The following is a 17,415-nucleotide window of genomic DNA, read 5'->3' on the forward strand; positions in this document are numbered from 1 at the left end:
GTATAGTTTGTACGGTGAGAGATTGAATGACAGAAAAGTCACTAACTCTACGCGATAAAAAGTGTACCAAACGCGCTAAATTTAAAATAACAAAATAACCCCAGTTACTGACAACCCTGTCAACCCATTTCGCGTAGGAATTTAGTGTTTTTAGTGTATTTTGTAGCATAATTTGCTACCAACCTATATGTCAACTGTCGAAATATCCCAATCTCTCACCGGATAAACTATATGAAAAACGCTGGTCAAAACCCCATTTTTCGCTCTGTCTTAGTTTCAGAGATATCGAGCTTGAAACACTATTCGTAACAATAACCGCTTCTAATACGTTTTTTTTTTATTGATATACGTGAATACATTGCCCAGTTTTGGATTCTGTGTAAAATTCTGCATAAAATAAGCTCCAAAATGGTTAAAAATTACAACTACATCTTTATATCTCTCATAGTTCCGGAAACATTTAGGTTCTAAAATCTAAAAAAAAATCTCTCAAACTATACGATAGCTAGCTACGTTTGGTCTTATTTTTTTTTGAGTTCGAGTTAAGACAGGATTCTTATGTAAAAAAGCGCGAGGAAAATAATGGTAAAAATCGCTTTTTTCGCTCTGCCTTAGCTTGGATGATATCGAGCTTTAAAGATTTAGGAACTAAAAATTCAGTATCCGCAATTTTAAACGCTCCTAATTTGATTATTTATTAACGTACGTGAATATATCGACCAGTTTTGGAATCAGCGTGAAATTCTGCGTAAAATGAGCAAAAACTGTTTAAGATTACTCCGTTATTGATCTTCATTTATTCGTGCAAAATAAACACTGATGACTGATATCGTTTCTTTGTGTCTTTTTGCCATGCTGCTAGTGCTGGGCGACTGCCATTCAAGTCAACTTTCACTTTTTTGGGTCGTAAAGAATATTTTTACTTTTATTTTCCACTTGTTGCTACAGCAACCTACTCACAGTCTTAGGCAGATCCATAACTTTGCAACTTTTGAAGAAAAAGTGAAAAAAACATTAAAGTACTTCAGGCTCAGAATTACGCGATAAATACACTTCCAACTAAAGACACATGACTGTGTAAATTGTCCACTTGATTACCACAATTACATGCTGCGGCTTCTAGAAAAGTAAAATAAAACTACAGTGTAACAAAATATATTATAATGATCTTCTTCAAAAGTACATAGGTAGGTACATATAAGTTCAATATAAAAAGATAAACGACATTCATTAAAAATAAATTACTTATCTTTACTCCACGAACGATAAAAACTTGTAATAATTTATCTTCTTTCGGGGCTCTCAGCTTCTCTCATTGCCTAAAAACAAAAAAAAGAGAAGTTGGAAGATTGGAAATCTTCAGATTTCTTCAAATTATTAGATGTCTCAGTTTCAAAGTAAAATTTTCAGTCATTCAAATACTAAAAAAGCTCCTAGTATCTGTACCAAAAAAATTCATATTACTTTACTTTACTCGGTGAATAAATGTTTCTAGCATCAAGGGCGGCTCTGGAATTCCTGCCATGCACTATTTTGCCGCTTTGTTTTCATAGTGAATATAACTATGTTTAACTACACTTAAAATGTCACTCACGTTAACGACGTTTCAGTTACGATTTTGTGTCCAAATCTTTGATATTCAGTTTTCAAACCATATCTAAAACAGTTTTTTGTCAAAATTAACTTTGCTCTATAATTGAGGTTAACTGCAAATGTCATTTGAAAAATCTAAACCCACATTTGTAATGAGCGGCAAATTTCTTTGACATTTCATAGTCACCCTTGATGCTAGAAACATTTATAAACACCTTGTATAATTATGTAAGGATATGAACTAAAAACTACAAAATCTCAAAATCAGAACTGAACCATGTAAGAATTCGAAATTAGATAAGCTAGTACTCCACTTACCGTAAGATGAAATGAGGCCGAATTAGTTAACCTTGCAAATCCCCCTAAAAGCCTTTTATGCTCTATTTTCTTCACAGCCGATCCAGCATGTAATTGAGCTTCCTCTGGTAACAGCCATTGAGACACAGGAGAAATAAGATCAGGATCCAGCGTTCTCAAATCGGTTTTTCCGGTTAAAAAGCTAATTATAGTGCCGACAGTTAAGACAGTAAGAACACCAACTGGTGTAATCCAAAGGTATGACAGTCGGAACAATGGAAACACACCAGTCTCGTCAGGATAAACCTTAAATAACAGTAAGAAAACGAGATGTGACAAAAATCTGCTCACTTTTTCAGGTGGTAAGGTAACATTGACACCGTAAGTGCTTTCACAACCGCTTACAGAAACGGGTAGAGTGTGAGGTACGATCAGTCCGGTACTAGCAGCGTAGTGGCCGCCGAAACTTACAACGCAAGACATTATAAATCCACAGATTGTACCAGCAATCGCACCTTTTTCATTAGACCAAGGTATTAACATTCCGAGGGTGAAAACTCCGAACATTGTACCGGCAGCTATGGCGGTAAGGGAGGCTGCCACCTATAAAACAGTCGATTAGGTGTTATTTTGTGGGTGGTAGAAGTAGTACCTGAAAAACTCCTCCCAGGTGTTCAACGACGAAAACAAGAGCACAAGCGCACACACCCAAAGTGAAGACAATTACTTTGGAAATAATTCTGGCTTTAACCTCGGTTAATTCTATATGGCACAGTCCTCGGAAAATGTCTTCTAAGAGAACCACAGCTGAGGAATTAAGAACTACCGATAAAGAACTAGAAAGAATGTAGTTAAAAACAAAGTACGATGAAATAGAGCGGCCTTACCTCAACGCTGCACCGAAAACACCAGCAATAAACAGTCCAGGAATACCACTTAAATGTCCAGCAACTTCCACCACAAAAAGCGGAAGTAACTGATCACTATTAGAAATTCGGTTTGCTGTTAAAGGATCACAGTCATGATAAGTACCGTAGATTAAAACACCGGCGAAGCAACACATTGATATGAAGAATACGACGCCGAAGGTAAAAAGACCCACGGAACTAAAATAAAAATAATAAATGAAAGAAGTTGAAGCGGTGTTATTTACATTTTGGCTTGTCGGTCATTTGGCAGAGACAAGTATCTTTGTACCATCGTTTGATTGACAGCGTTGAAGGATGTCCAGTAGGTGTATCCACCGATGAAAATACTGAAGACCGTGTAGCGTTCATAGAGGCTCGGATTGAAACTGAAAATGGGCTTGAATTTATGAGTTTCTTGAAGATTGGGGCTTACTTAAGAGGTTGTATCCGGTTGCCTTCGATACCACGGTCGATAATAGTACTCATTCCTCCTTTGATGGCCACGACTCCTAGAATGACTATTACCACGTCGGCAACGAACATGACGGCGGTTTGCCAAGTGTCGGTGTAAACTACAGCTCTTAGTCCACCCTGCAATAAGAAGTAATAAGATTTAGATTCCGCATAGTTGGTTGTATAACTCTTTTCCAAACTGAACTTTAGCTACGATTTTAGTGCGAAAAATAAGAATCCAATTAAACTCACCAAAATGGTATAAAAGACACAAACAGCACAGACAGTTATTCCAATAATATGAAGATCAATTCCAGACACTAAAAATTCAAACTTCTTGTAAAACGTGTTCAAACCAGAAGACAAAACTTACCCTGACTAAAGGCGAGGGACGGAACGTAGATCAACATGGGTAGAAACATGATCTGTAGAAATCCTGGCATATTAAAACAATTAATTATTTCAATTCAGTTAAAAGCAACACGTACCTCATCGAAGAGGAAGCAGAACGACGCCACGACCCGAAGAGATTTGCTAAACCTGAGTTCCAAATACTGTAAAAAAAAGTGAAAATTATAAGAAATCAATAGAGGTATTTTACCTCATAAGAAGAACAAACTTGAAGTTTGGTAAATACTGGTAAATACACCGTGGCCACAGTAATCCCACTGAGCGTCATCGCGAAAATGATGAGCCAATATTGTGCCCCAAAATTATACACCTCTGCCGGAGTCCCTAGCATGGTTACCCCAGATATGTAACTAAAATTTACTTTAGTGGAGAAGTAACACTGAAATCTCGACTTACCTTGCAATTAAAGACATTGCTACCGGAAAAGGTTTCAGATTTCGATTTCCGGTGAGATACTCTTTGAGCGACTCCGGCTCCTTCGTTTTGTGTAATTTGCTTCGAAAAGCAAAGTACACCCCCGTGAGGGCGGATAACAGTAACAGAGCCCCGAATATGACATAGTCAACCACTCCGAAATAATAATTAAACTGCTTCATCTAGGACGAAAACCAAGACTGTCTTCAATCGAGTTGCTGCCAATTGACCAATTGGGTTCGGAATTTGACCACTTCGTAGTTATCTGAAAAAATTCGTTTGATGCGTGACGTCAATCATTTCAATTTATTAGTGAGAAAGAATGCGGAGTACCAATAAATAGATAAATTAAGAAAAAAAACTGCATACCTAGCAATAATGACTTGGCTGACCGACAAAATTCTTCAATGAATATTAATCTGCCCGTGCACTTAGTGACATTCAAAACAAAATTAAGTGTGACCCTGATACAGTTTCGGTCGTTAGAAATATACTGTCATCTAAACGGTGAATTTTCAAAACTGAGTGAAAGAAAGTGATTTCTCTTTACCTGTGAGAAATGAAGGCTCTCCTTCTCGTCGACCTTTGAAACGCATAAAACAATGTAAACACCTGCTAAGATTCTGAACGGAATTAACACTGGAGTTACACTTACAAAGTTCCCTATATTTATACGTTTATGGTTGCTAAACGAAGACCTTGTTTGAGGTGGTAAGCCGTGTAGTAAATGGAAGTTTAGTCACAGTATTGTCCTAAATAATGTGTTGACTTTATTTTTATCCGACTTATTTTGTATCAAAACAATCAAAACAAAAATCTAAAGTTACGTGTTTTTCTTTCTGACTTAGCAGATATGAATTAAAAAAAATTACCTAATAATTTAAATTGATTTCGTTTCGATGATCACACTTCACACATTTTACCTTAAATGTAGAATAATCTAACTGGTAATTTAAAGAATTAAAATATTAGGACATGAATGTGCAAATATGTCTACCTTGATATTTATTTGTTTTGAAGGTATAAAGTTCAACTACATACTTAAGTTATTCTTCTTTTTATTATCGGTTTTAAATCGCCATTCGCGATTGGCTTAAAAACCGACACCTAGATTACACAATTTGCAAAGATAAGCATGCAATTTTAGAAGCGTGTCTGCGATTTATGTAGCAAATATGTTAAATGTGTAGCATCGATATTATGTATTATTTCTCAGATTATTATTAATAAGTAAATATTTATGGATTACAATTATGAACCTGTAATTTTCCGCAAGACGAGAAGTAGAGTCACGAGTGCCAAAATCGTACTTTGCCCTCGAGTTTCACACATAATGGAAAAAAGAAGATTGTGAAAGTGGGCAGAACGAGGAATATATTATCGTGCGTTCAAAAAAAAAACTGATCGTAGTCACCTGCACTGGTACTTTCAGCAGTATAGATCAACTCCTCCTTGCACACAAGAAACATTGGCCCTATTGAGATTTTTTTTGAGGACAGAATTATTAAACGAAACCCGAAATACTCCAAATCCTTAGCCTTCATGATCCTGCGACTTGACTCCCTGCAATTTTTTTGTGGCTTTTCATCAAATATTTCATAAATGCTACATCTGTCCAACATTTAAGCGTGTGTGAACAAAATAAAGTTAGGAATACAATTAGTAATGTCAAGTGCCATTTCTACATGAGCCATTCGACATGCGCTACGAAAAATTTCATAGATGATCTGACTCAGAAAAGATGCGAAAAGAAAAAGAACCCATGAGGTAAAGAACTAAAAGAAAAAGGAGTAGAAAGGAAAGAAATAAAGACATTTTTTATAGAAGAGATATAAAAAGATGTACTACACAGCTCATGTGTAAATAAGAATGGTTTGATTTCCAAAATATAAATTTTACTGGTAATAAGTACGCGAATTTTTTGCTTTTTAGAAACACCATTAACTTTGACACCTGGACCGTCGTACTAGAGGTGTAATAGCAATGTTATATCGTAAATTTATTTCAGAAATAAATATGTTTGTGCACTAGAAATGACAGCTTTTTTTATCGTCAGGTGAAAGAACGTACGAGGGCAGTTCAATTCTAACCTGAACTTTTGCGTTTCAACACATTCAACTGAACAATAAACAAATGGTTTTTCTTTATTATAATATACATATTCGAATATCTAGAATCTATGTGCACTATCAAAATTGTTGCGGTCGTGTTCTTTTAATAATAATTCTTGCGATATGCCTTTGGAAGAAACAGTAAACAAAAATTTCAAGCAACTGAGCGGCAAATTTCTTTGATATTTCATAGCCACCCTTGATGCTAGAAACATTTATAAATACCTTATATTTAATTATTTATTTAGTTTATTTATTTACCTACAGGTGAGTCCATTTTTGAACAAAATGCGTTTTTAATTTTATAAAAAGAATAACAGTAAGGTACAGCGTTAGACCCTTTTGTGTTATTATTTTATTATTTATTAAAATTATTATTATTATTAAAAATAAGAAACATTCTATTTTCATTCTTCAAATTTTCAAATCTCAGATGTGACAAGTTAAAAAAAAATAAGATTTCTCAACCTTGGTTGCGAAAATTCAAAATGGAAAATGGTTGCTTTGCGAATTTACATAACTATTCGCAGATTCTTATTCAGTTAATTAGCCTTTTTCCTTCGAAAATGATCGATTTATAGTCGTGGCGAATTATTGGGATTTTTTGTGGTCGAAATCCCTCACAATTATTTTAGTATTCAACATAGTGTGGTGAAGTGCGGGTAGTAACGCTTGTTTCAGCGAACCTTCTTGTATAGATATGTTAGGTATTTGTGGCATTAAATCAATACGGATTTCGAAAAATAGAAGTTTTCGTACCCATGAGAACTCTACACTCTACAACCTCTTGACAAACGATGGCAATTTCACTATTTTTTCAAAAAGGTAAGGTTTTTGATTTTAAATCAGTGATCGCATGACTGTTTACGGCTAAACTATGAAAAATAGACTTCTTTATTTATATTACAATGACAATTATTAATCTTCAAAATTTAAGAACTTTGGAACGAGAATTTTGGCCCTTTATAAAAATTTGTTAAAATAAAACAACACTCTAGCCATTTTTTTACCTTTTGGAAAATCTTTCATGTTTAATGCTTTTTGATAGTATTTGCTGATTTGTTGATTCTTGTATTATAGATCATTCCAATTGTATTTTAAGTGCTTGAAATGTTTTACTACACATTTAATCAACAAAATACCCAATTAAACCTCCACAATTAGATAACTATTAAAATAATTAACCTATACTTAAAAAAAGTGTTGTTAGAACTAAATCCAAACATTTTCAAGAACTTCGCTCTTTACATAAAGCATAGAAAATACCGGAAAATTTCCTCCATTTCAATGAATTTAACAAACATATTTTCATCCAAACTTTTCCTACACTCAATTTTTGTTACGACACAGCCATAAAGATAATTTTTCGCAAACATATAGGTCCAATAAATTAATCCAATAAATCTGAAAGCTTCTGATTTAACTCCAATCAGCCGAATTAATAAACCACCAAAGTTCAATAAACCTCAGGAAATTTGAATTTGCGCGTTGTATCGGTAATGCAGATTTCTCGAATGTCATTTACCGATTCGCTTCCATGCGAAAAGAAATGTCAGACTGTCAAATCCAAATGCTAATCGTTCAAATTTGTCAAATTCCATTGAAGCGTATTATCTTATCATAACCAAAACGGAGAAATAAAATGCTTACAGTGAACGGTCATAAAACTATGTAAACATACTTGCGTTTAAACGTTGTTACGATGACAGATCCATCTCCATCTCCACAAGCGATGCAAGAGCCGACTACTTCCACTGTTACTGTTGTTGAAACCGTCGAGTCTGATGAACAGGTAAACAAATTACGTAATTGATAAGAATCTTAGTAGAGTTTGTAAAAATGTTGACCGCTGTAAGAGGGACCATCCGTCATGTCAATTTTTCACGTTTAAAAATAGCCGACACCGCGTTTAAATCAATACAAACACAACCTTTACATAATTATCCACTGGAAGGCGTAAGAGTGCTCGACTTAACCCGAATTGTGGCAGGACCGTACTGTACAATGATTTTGGGTGATTTGGGGGCAGAGGTCATCAAAATCGAACGACCAGGGAGCGGCGACGAAGCACGCAAATGGGGGCCACCCTTCATCAACAAAACACCAGAAACGTCATACTTTGTTGCTTTAAACAGAAATAAGAAAAGTGCGTGCATAGATCTAAAGTCCCCAAAAGGAAGAAACATTCTTTACGAACTATCTAAAAAATCCGACGTCCTTGTGGAAAATTACGTTCCTGGAAAACTCGACGAGCTAAAGTTAGGTTATGATCAACTCAAACAAGTGGCCCCTCAGTTGGTGTACTGCTCGATTACTGGATTTGGTTCAGAGGGACCGTACCGAAACAGACCTGGCTATGATGTCATTGCAGCTTCCATGGGAGGGTTTCTTCACATTACTGGACCAAAAGATGGGGAGCCCTGCAAAGCTGGAGTTGCTATGACTGACTTATCGACGGGATTGTACGCCCATGGCGCGATCTTAGCTGCGCTGCTCCAGAGAACGAAAACTGGGAAAGGCCAGAAAATTGATTGCAACTTACTTTCAACCCAAGTTGCCTCCCTTATTAACATAGGCTCGAATTACTTAAACACTGGAAGGGAAGCGTCGCGGTGGGGCACCGCCCATGAGAGTATAGTTCCGTACCAAGCGTTCCCTGCTAAAGATGGCTATTTCACGATAGGAACAGGATCAGATTTACAATTCCAGGATCTGTGTAAGAGACTAAAGAGACAGGACCTTTTAGAAAGCGAGAAGTTCAAGACTAACCAACTCAGAGTTGAAAATCGCACTGAATTAATCAACACATTGAATTCTATTATAGTTACGAAGACTAAAGAAGAATGGACGAAGATTTTCGATGGGGGTTCCTTTCCGAACGGTCCTGTTAATACTATCAAGGAGACGTTTGATGACCCCCATATTAAAGAAATCGGACTTGTACATACAATGGAACATCCTGTTGCTGGTACTATTAAAATGGTTGGCCCACCTGTCAAATACAGTGAGGGGGGTACCTCTATTCGAAGCGCTCCGCCAACACTTGGCCAACATACAGATGATGTGTTGGCAAATTTATTACAGTACAGCCAAGAAGAAATAAAAGAGCTGAGAAAGGAAAAGATTGTTCAATAAGTTGATATTCTGTCGCCATTCCTTGCCATTACGTTATTCTATTTTTTATATCTTGGAAGGGTTTTTGATTTTTATACTTTAAGTCTCAAAATATACGTATTGCCATTTAATAAATATTTTTAACTTGAAATTTTGTTTTACTGGATCTTTTTTTTAGGACCATGAGGTACCGACACTAAAGTTAAGGTTAAGAAAACCTAAGAATGACAAGAAAGTAAAGTGGACAACTGAGACGGTTGATAACGAAGAAATGAATAAAAAGAAATCCAAATGTAAGTATAGAAGAAGAGATTTTGGATTCTGGATTACAGAAATTCGTTGATTTCGTCTACAAAATTCTTTAATTCTTGAGTTGGCATCCTTTTGAATATTTGGATTCTTTGCATCTTTACATGTCAGTGTTTTGTTTTGTTTATATTTTTTTGAAATTGTCATCAGAATTTTTGGTAATTCGTCCCTTAGATCTCTTGCATTTTCGTAATTATTTTGATTTTCTACATTTATTTAATAATTTGAATTTTAAAATACTGAAGTTCTTTAGATTAATTAGATTCTCTAGATTCCTTAGATTCTAGTTTTTGGTACATTAATTGAGTCGCTTCAATGCTAACTCCCACATCTGTATAAGACCGAAATTTTGCCCAGCAAATCTATTATGTTCACTAATTTGTTCTATATAAATTTTAAAAAGTTCACTTTTGATCATAACATCATGGACAAGATTTTTACGTTGTCCCAAAAATTATTTGACACTTGACATTGTCCAAAATTCAATGACTAAAACTATACATCTTCGTAATTTGTAGGCCTTTTACTACAAACTGACAAATTGTTGTCTTTCAACATTTAAAAGTAAAAATTTCAGCAGAGCTTTTTCAATTACTGCGAAAATGTCGAAGATGTTGAAGTTTGCATTTAAGCGACCCAAATATTTTAGAATTTTTGGATTTATTGGGTTTTCGTTACAAATCTTTACGTCCTGTTGGTGATTTGCGATTTTCTATATCTTCTAGATCGATCCTTTCTATCTCCATACTTTTAAAATTCTAGATTTTTTTTAGGTCAGTTATACTTTTTTTGATCCCACTAATAAAAAGAATCTTTCAAGTCTCAAAATTTATATCGGGTGATCCATAAAATTTCCTTTCTAAGTAAGCTTTGGAAAAAAAATCTTGTAGCGCCGGATTTTTGGCATATGAAAACTAAATATTGGCGAGTTTTCGAGGAAAAGGCAACATAAGTTCAAAACGCAAAGCCTGCTTAGAATAGAAATTTAATGCACCACACGATATTTAAAACTATAAAAATCTGTTTTAGGTTGTTGCATTTACACAAAACCCAAGAATTTCGACGAAAGCAGTTCGGAGGACGAATCTGACGATGAATGTGAACACTGTAAAGGTCATGTTGAGAAAAAAAAGAAAAACAAGTCACCCACAGAAGATCCTGTGAATTGTGAACACTAAAATTTTAATTTAATTTTATTAATTCATGTACAAGTAACGTGGTTATAAAAATGTTAAATTGTTACCTTTGTCCATTCCTAGACTAAGAATAATTGTTATTTTGAGCGAAAACGGGAGAAATTTGTGATAAAAACTGATGTAGTATTACAGAACTGACTGGGTAAAATGTGATTCATGTAAGTAGAGACGATGGACCTTTCTAGAATTGATCAAATACATAATCAAATGTTTATTGTTGTCAGGCTGATTTAACTGCCAAAAAAAGAAATTGTGAATATTTAGTATTTATTGTAACAGCACTGTTGTGCTTAAAATTTACAATGTTAGTATATAAAAACAATCTTTAAAGCTGGACGGGACAGTAATAAGTTAAAAGTAGGGAAGAAAAATATTATGAAGCACGAAAAACGGTAATAAAACATTAATGTATGTACAAGTAAATATTATTGCGTTTAAGCATTTTCAGGTTCTTCTAGCACAAGTTTGAATCCTCGACTTACTATCTTTCGTGCGATTTTTTCGAAATTCTACCCCTTTTAGAAGACATTCTTTATTACCCAATAATTCTTTCACTTTGGCTCTCGATCTCCAGACTTTGATTGTGTGATCATCCGACGTTGTTACCAGCATTTCTGGATCTTTGGGATTGAAAGCCACTGAATTGACAACGTCCAAGTGAGGATACTTGACCAAACACATCCCGTAATGCCTATCCCACAGGTACCCATGTTTGTCTTCAGCACCACTGAAACAAATCATCAAAATCGAAGCTAATGACCACCGGAGGATCTCACCTCGCGACGTACTGATTACAAACATCCAAAAAAATGAAGAAACATTCGCTATTTGAAGTGTACGCCTTGTGCGCCCTCAGCATCGTCCCGACTTGTTTCAAAGTAACAAGATCTATGACGTGAATATCAATTTCTTGAGCGATTGGAGGTGGATCTAAAGGGTTTGATATTTTGTATCCTTCAGGCCATGAGCGACTGTTCACGTATAAGTATCTGTGGTCTGGACTGAGACCCATGCCGACGATGTGTCCGTGAAGATCGATGACATGATCGATTTTGTCAAATTTATCGGCGACAGAGTCGAAATCCAGCCAATTGGGTTCTGGTGGAGGTGAGCCCGATTTTAAGAGTTCTTTTTTACGTTCGCGTAAAATGAGGCGTTCTTTCAGCGATGGACCTGGGTCTAGGCGCTCCGGGAAAGTAAATGGCTGTATTCGCTTAAATCCTAAAAAAGAAACCATATAAATGCATAAATCTACGAAAGAAAAGAAGGAGAAGAGAAAATTAAGTTGGTGCAGGAAGAACAACGCGAAGGAACAGAGGCGAATTAAGGTCGGTTAAGGCCCCAGGCGCATGTTGAAATATTGGGCTCATTACTTCCAGGATTTCTCTAAATTCCTTGTATATTTTAAAGTCGAAAATGGCAGTTTTTTTATTTAAGGTTGGAGACGTGATAAGTTATTGACAAATTTTAAAGTTGGCATCATTCTCCCCCAGAATTTGACGTTTTCATTTTTGACATGAAATTTGCTGTGTATTAATGCATACGTAATTAATTAGTGCGAGTTCTAAAAGACGCTCCAAGTGAAGTGAAATTTCCCTTAAATGCGACAGCTGTTTAAAAGTGGTAATAGACAAAATGAATTTCGACACATTAGATTGACAGGGCTTAAATTACACGATCTTTTTCGCATAACACAGCCATTGCAACATTAACACCATGAAAATTTTACAATTTGTGGTCTTAAGTGGCCGTTTGTAACCAAACTTGAATACTTTTTTCGATTCTTTTTGACTTCTACAGATTTTTAAATTTCATTTTGATTATCTTTCGATCCTCTGTAGATTCTTCGAATCTATTTAGATTAATTTCATTAAATCCTCTGCAGATTCTTCTTTCATTCTCTTTCGATTCATGAATCCTCAGTAGATTCTTCTTTCATTCTCTTCAAATTTTTTAGATTAGATTGTTGGAGCCTTTAAATTTTCTCTACATCCTTCGATAGATTTTCTATAGATTCTTTGGTTTCAATAGCTAGAAATTTCTTTCAATTCTCTGTACAATGTCTCTACATATTTTATTCTGTATTTTTTTGATTCCAGGGATTCTTCAAACTCTTCCTCTTACGTTATCAGATTCTTTTGACAATTTCCTGGTTTTGTGTAAATTTTTATGTACAGGGTCCACCCCCAAGATCGTCTTTAATTTTAACTATAAAATTTTGAAAATTTACACACGCTCATAGTTGACCAAGCTCTAAACCTGACGCAAAAATTTGTTTTTTATTACATTTCGATTTGCGTCGCGACGCCTAAGAAGTATAAATTTTAGCGATTTTTGAGATTGTGCGGAAATACTCGCGAATTCAATTGTTTTTCAAAATAACTGTAATACGAAGATCTGAGTTTCTATTTTAAATCTATTGCAAATTGTGTTTAAAATTTGCGAAAAAATCGCTGTTTTATCAAGTTTCAAAATAATGACGGCGCAATTTACACTCAATTTTCACGTCACTTCATTCACTCGTATGAATGTTAATTTTAATTAACTTGAACATGTTGCACTTTTTGGATACCAGAAATCGTTAATTAACATCGACAAAGCGACAATTTCACCAAGTAAAATTTTTTACAATCTAAAGCGAACCAAATGATAGATAAAATTTGTGACACAAGACGTTGACAGATGGGTGTAAACGTAGTTCCCAATTCTGGCGTTATCAAATTATAAACTAAGATAAAACAACATTTTTTTCTTAAATTTTGAATAGAATTTGCAATAAATCGAAAATGACTGAGATATTTTTAACAAAATTATATATTGAAGAAAAATTAAATTAGCGGTTGATTTCACAAACCCTCCACAGTTAGTTAAAACTTGCATTTTTAAGGCGTCACGACGCCAAAACTATCGCTGATAAAAACTTTATCAACTATGAGCGAATTTTCAAAGTTGAGTTGCCGGACCCAGCATATTCTTTAATACATACTTACCCAACTTTCAAGACAACGAATACGTTTTTACATGTAAAACCAATATTGGTGTAATCAGAAAAGTTGCAATTTTGGAATTTTGTGGGGCCTTTAAGAAGCTGGGGCACGCGTCTGCCGCCAATGAAAACAAATGGAATAAAAATCAGATCAAAAACATGCAAGATGACAAAACTGGAAAAAGGAAAAGAAAGTTAATGGAAAGAAACACTCCTGCAACTCAAACTTGACCGCAGGGTTATCAATATTAACAAGAACTAAGCCGACTAGGTATCGACCACAAATTACCTATTTGATGAGGTGTGTATGTTTTAAATCCAGTCGTAAAAATTAGGTATTTGTCACTCTTCGTTGACGGTTCTATATCGTCTTCAGAACTTCCATCCTCGCTTTCGTCTTTGCCTAAATCTTCCTCCTCCATATCCTCTTCTGAATCCTCATCAAAATTACGTGCTTCAGTCTCCACTTTGCGATAATCGGCATTGTACCAGATGGGGTTGCCCAGTTCTGTACTGGTTGTGGTGGCCCTCGGGTTATTAAAAGAAAGAACGACTAAAATGCAAACGATTCAACTTTTGTTTTTATTTGACTTTATCAGTGGATGAAGAGTCAAAGTCAAAAGACATGCTTTTGTATTTAATTCCAAATCCACTGATTTTGGGTTCTTCATTTCCATACCTGATTGATCATGTGTGCAAGACACCGATTTGATGTCTCTAAGGCTGACGGGATTCCCATGAACAAAGGGCTCAGTTTCATTTTTATAACAGCCACTTTCCTCAGTTTCTTTGTTTTCAGTAGCAAGTTCAGAGTTTGGAAGACAATTGGCTATCATAATGGCTCTTATTGAACTTGCGTTTCTATTATAAAATCGAAACATATTGTGAGTTATGGGAACATGTTCAGATTCAGCTTCTTGTGAAGCTTTGTTCAACCATAAAGACGAACTACTTACTAAATGTGCTAACCAATGTAAATCACCTGAGAGTAAATGTTGATCATTATACCAAGTACCATAAATGTCATAAGGTTTATTTACTACACGACATTGCAACTCAAAACCCGCTAAAAAGGAACGGTAAGAAGTTTTTTGTGACATTTGCACATCTTTACCTAATAAATTAAAGACTGCTATTTCACCTGAAGTGCTATGGGGTGTCCCAAAGTGGACCCCAGAAACTAATAGAAGGGTATCAGATTCATTGAACTGTGAATACTGTGTGTACTTCCATGAAAAGCTATTCATGTCTCTTGAATACTTAATTTCTACAGGGTATGTAGAATTCCACAACTGCAAGGACAAAATTAGATTTCTCTTCAAATAAACAAAGAAACAAGTTACTAGAACATAACCATCTTTGGAACAAGTGGCGAAATATTTCCCATTATGTGAAAAACTGACATGGAGCACTTGATGTCTGTGCTCACACAATTCCTCTGTTTGAATCACCGGAACGTTGTAACACAATCTCTTGAATTCTTCATACCACGTCTTTCCTATAAAACAGGCGTTTGCACACAACTTACACGCGTTATTTCTTCTTACCTGAAATAATGGGCACTGACTTGTCGACCCGAAAGTTTTCGAAAAACAGTCTTTTCCATAGGAAATCATCGCGACTAACCTCATACCAATGGCGACAGACGCTGCTGGCAGTTACCAAATCTTGATAATTTAAGAAGTTGAATATTTTGTACAGAACAGGATGTGGTAAATATGTCCACATTATTTCCACTTTTGGTTATTGTGGGATCGTCATTGTTGAATCTGTCGACACTCTTGTTTACGTCAAAAACGTCAAAACAAAAACAGGTGATTTCACTGACTTGAAGTTGGCGCGTTAGGATAGAGCACAGAGTGGGCAGTAAATATGAGGCTAACTTCTCTTGGTATGGTGTAGATTAATTTGAGAAAATTAGGGAAAATATCAAACCACGGAACTATTAAACCACTTTAACAATTGTCTATTTTGACATTCTCATATTGTCTTAAATTCAGTCTTAAAAAATTTCTGGTTGAATTTATTTTTTTTTAATGTAAGAGTTGGTAAATGAAAAATACGGGCAGTTTTACATACATTTATTCAATAATTATTGTCTTCAGTTATTGAAAATGCACTTATAACAAATAGTTAATTACAAACAATGCGTTATTATCAGAAGGCATTTATCATATAACGAGATTCAGCACATAAGGTAATAAATGCCATCTAATAATTGAATTTCACGATTATCTCTTAAAATTTAGGCATTTATACAATTCATTTTTTAATAATAATTATTCCACATTTTAGTGATTTTAGTCTACAGAGAAAAAAATTTTTAAAGCACTTATAAAACAGTTTAGCCTATTATCTAGATATATAATAATTATAATTTATTGTTAATCACCATTGCTGATACGTTTTTGTTTCGTTTTGTAAAATCACATTGTATACATTTTTGTTTAAAAAAAATAATAGGTACAACACTAATGAACTAATTATAACCGTTTGAAGCAACAATTGGACCAAAAAATAAAAAGCACAGAAATATATAACTTGAATCAATAAAGCCTTTATTCATAATTTGTTAATAGCACCATTAAAAATTAATATACTACACTAAAAATCGAAGTATGAAATTTTTTTCACAAATTACACATTGGACCTTATTTGTTATGTACCCTTTTTAAGTATACATTGCTCTTCAACAAGTACTTTCTTACTAAAACTATTCCTACAATGGCACAATTTGTTTAAAGACAAAATCATGTAAAAAAGATAATAAGTATATATAATAAAAAAGAGTCGACCAGAAAAATGGCAGTTAAATGAACAATACAAAGCTTATTCCGCGTTGGAATAATTGCTTTGTAAAATGCTAACTCGTGCTGGATTAGTTAGCACTTTACAAGTTATAATGATCTTGGATAAAATAAAATGAACACAAAACAGTGAACACTTGTTGGATAACTAAATTCGAGCTCCTTTTTTGAAACTTAGAAACTAATCGTCATCTTCAATTTACGAGGTCGTTCGTGTCAACGTCTTCAATGTCATCTTCAAAGCTGCAACAGAAAGAGGAAATTAGCGTCTAGTCTAGAAAACTGGCTCAGTGGGACGGGATCTTACCTAAGTATACACAATCCATACAGGTTGCATAATTGGATAAAAAAGCATCAGTCTATATCATGTACTTAACGGTAATAAAATATTTACCTTTAAATTGCTTATTTATGTACATTTTTAGATAATGTCTCTAGAAATCGAACTAGTTAACGTAATCATTCGAAACAAAACATTTGGACATTTTTGATATGTTGTAACTTTAGAACAAATTCATCATCATAGTCTATTGTCTAGCACATGGAGTTATTGCGATGATTTATGTAACAAAACGAGTACACTCATTCAGTCAAATGTCTGTCAGAAGAACTTGTATGCAACAAAGATAAATTACGTGATAGAAATCAAGACGGGGACGCTGATGCGAGACACTGGAGGGCTTTGGATGGATTATGTTAACAGGAGGAGGTTCAACTATCTCGTCAAACTGATCTGAATCGGTAAAAACTAACGAGGACGGAATCCAGCGTATCCTTTTAAAAGCAGCATGGAAAGGGTTTGAATTATTTCAACAT

The 17,415-nt window shown here is 34.7% G+C and overlaps 5 protein-coding genes across 12 annotated transcripts in view; 2 read left to right on the plus strand and 3 right to left on the minus strand.

The window, feature by feature from the left end:
- Positions 1-1,146: 1,146 nt before the first annotated feature.
- Positions 1,147-7,960, minus strand: LOC148173888 (sodium-coupled monocarboxylate transporter 1-like). 5 transcript variants are annotated; one of them, XM_088037615.1, is made up of 14 exons: positions 4,732-4,892; positions 4,627-4,659; positions 4,059-4,341; positions 3,853-4,012; positions 3,740-3,805; positions 3,625-3,676; positions 3,504-3,571; positions 3,232-3,389; positions 3,044-3,184; positions 2,778-2,996; positions 2,543-2,726; positions 2,242-2,493; positions 1,912-2,196; positions 1,147-1,319 (listed from the first exon to the last, which is right to left on the minus strand). In XM_088037615.1, the coding sequence occupies exons 3-14, from the start codon at positions 4,256-4,258 to the stop codon at positions 1,284-1,286; spliced, it is 1,821 nt and encodes a 606-aa protein (XP_087893741.1). In that variant the 5' UTR covers positions 4,259-4,341; positions 4,627-4,659; positions 4,732-4,892; the 3' UTR covers positions 1,147-1,283. The 5 variants fall into 5 exon arrangements, with proteins under 5 accessions (XP_087893741.1, XP_087893739.1, XP_087893743.1 ...); XM_088037613.1 differs by lacking the exons at positions 4,627-4,659; positions 4,732-4,892 and adding an exon at positions 7,869-7,960; XM_088037617.1 differs by lacking the exons at positions 4,627-4,659; positions 4,732-4,892 and adding an exon at positions 4,949-5,011.
- Positions 7,890-11,229, plus strand: LOC148173889 (E3 ubiquitin-protein ligase PPP1R11-like). The gene is made up of 3 exons (XM_088037620.1): positions 7,890-7,979; positions 9,480-9,594; positions 10,640-11,229. Exons 1-3 carry the CDS (start codon positions 7,890-7,892, stop codon positions 10,786-10,788), a joined length of 354 nt encoding a protein of 117 aa, XP_087893746.1. The 3' UTR covers positions 10,789-11,229.
- LOC148173890 (succinyl-CoA:glutarate CoA-transferase) lies at positions 8,027-9,452 on the plus strand. The gene has a single exon (XM_088037619.1). The coding sequence runs from the start codon at positions 8,027-8,029 to the stop codon at positions 9,320-9,322; it is 1,296 nt and encodes a 431-aa protein (XP_087893745.1). The 3' UTR covers positions 9,323-9,452.
- Fbw5 (F-box and WD repeat domain containing 5) lies at positions 11,057-15,598 on the minus strand. Its single transcript, XM_088037612.1, has 7 exons — positions 15,340-15,598; positions 15,136-15,290; positions 14,907-15,084; positions 14,472-14,858; positions 14,082-14,345; positions 11,583-12,027; positions 11,057-11,533 (listed from the first exon to the last, which is right to left on the minus strand). The coding sequence occupies exons 1-7, from the start codon at positions 15,518-15,520 to the stop codon at positions 11,251-11,253; spliced, it is 1,893 nt and encodes a 630-aa protein (XP_087893738.1). The 5' UTR covers positions 15,521-15,598; the 3' UTR covers positions 11,057-11,250.
- A 260-nt stretch (positions 15,599-15,858) lies between these two features.
- trol (terribly reduced optic lobes) overlaps positions 15,859-17,415 on the minus strand; it is a 218,836-nt gene continuing 217,279 nt past the window's right edge. For all 4 annotated transcript variants that reach the window (XM_088037882.1, XM_088037880.1, XM_088037881.1 and 1 more), the window contains one exon: positions 15,859-16,842. In XM_088037882.1, coding sequence (XP_087894008.1) covers positions 16,794-16,842 — 49 coding nt within the window. In that variant the 3' untranslated portion in view covers positions 15,859-16,793. The remainder of the gene's footprint in view (positions 16,843-17,415) is intronic.

This window comes from Gnatocerus cornutus, chromosome 5 (assembly GCF_029298725.1).
Source record: "Gnatocerus cornutus isolate USDA-ARS CGAHR chromosome 5, icGnaCorn1.1, whole genome shotgun sequence".
NCBI classification, from domain to species: domain Eukaryota; kingdom Metazoa; phylum Arthropoda; class Insecta; order Coleoptera; family Tenebrionidae; genus Gnatocerus; species Gnatocerus cornutus.

Bases quoted from the DNA above. Each gene is read 5' to 3' on its own strand.
- Fbw5 (XM_088037612.1), bottom strand. From the start codon at position 15,520: ATGTGGACATATTTACCACATCCTGTTCTGTACAAAATATTCAACTTC. The intron at 15,291-15,339 runs GTAAGAAGAAAT...CCTGTTTTATAG, and splicing joins GTCAGTGCCCATTATTTCAG to GAAAGACGTGGTATGAAGAA. The intron at 11,534-11,582 runs GTGAGATCCTCC...GATTTGTTTCAG, and splicing joins TGTAATCAGTACGTCGCGAG to TGGTGCTGAAGACAAACATG.
- LOC148173890 (XM_088037619.1), top strand. From the start codon at position 8,027: ATGTTGACCGCTGTAAGAGGGACCATCCGTCATGTCAATTTTTCACGT.
- LOC148173888 (XM_088037613.1), bottom strand. From the start codon at position 4,258: ATGAAGCAGTTTAATTATTATTTCGGAGTGGTTGACTATGTCATATTC. The intron at 3,572-3,624 runs GTAAGTTTTGTC...TTGAATTTTTAG, and splicing joins GTCCCTCGCCTTTAGTCAGG to TGTCTGGAATTGATCTTCAT. The intron at 1,320-1,911 runs GTAAGTGGAGTA...TTTTGTTTTTAG, and splicing joins CGGCCTCATTTCATCTTACG to GCAATGAGAGAAGCTGAGAG.
- LOC148173889 (XM_088037620.1), top strand. From the start codon at position 7,890: ATGACAGATCCATCTCCATCTCCACAAGCGATGCAAGAGCCGACTACT. The intron at 7,980-9,479 runs GTAAACAAATTA...TCTTTTTTTTAG, and splicing joins CCGTCGAGTCTGATGAACAG to GACCATGAGGTACCGACACT. The intron at 9,595-10,639 runs GTAAGTATAGAA...AATCTGTTTTAG, and splicing joins GAATAAAAAGAAATCCAAAT to GTTGTTGCATTTACACAAAA.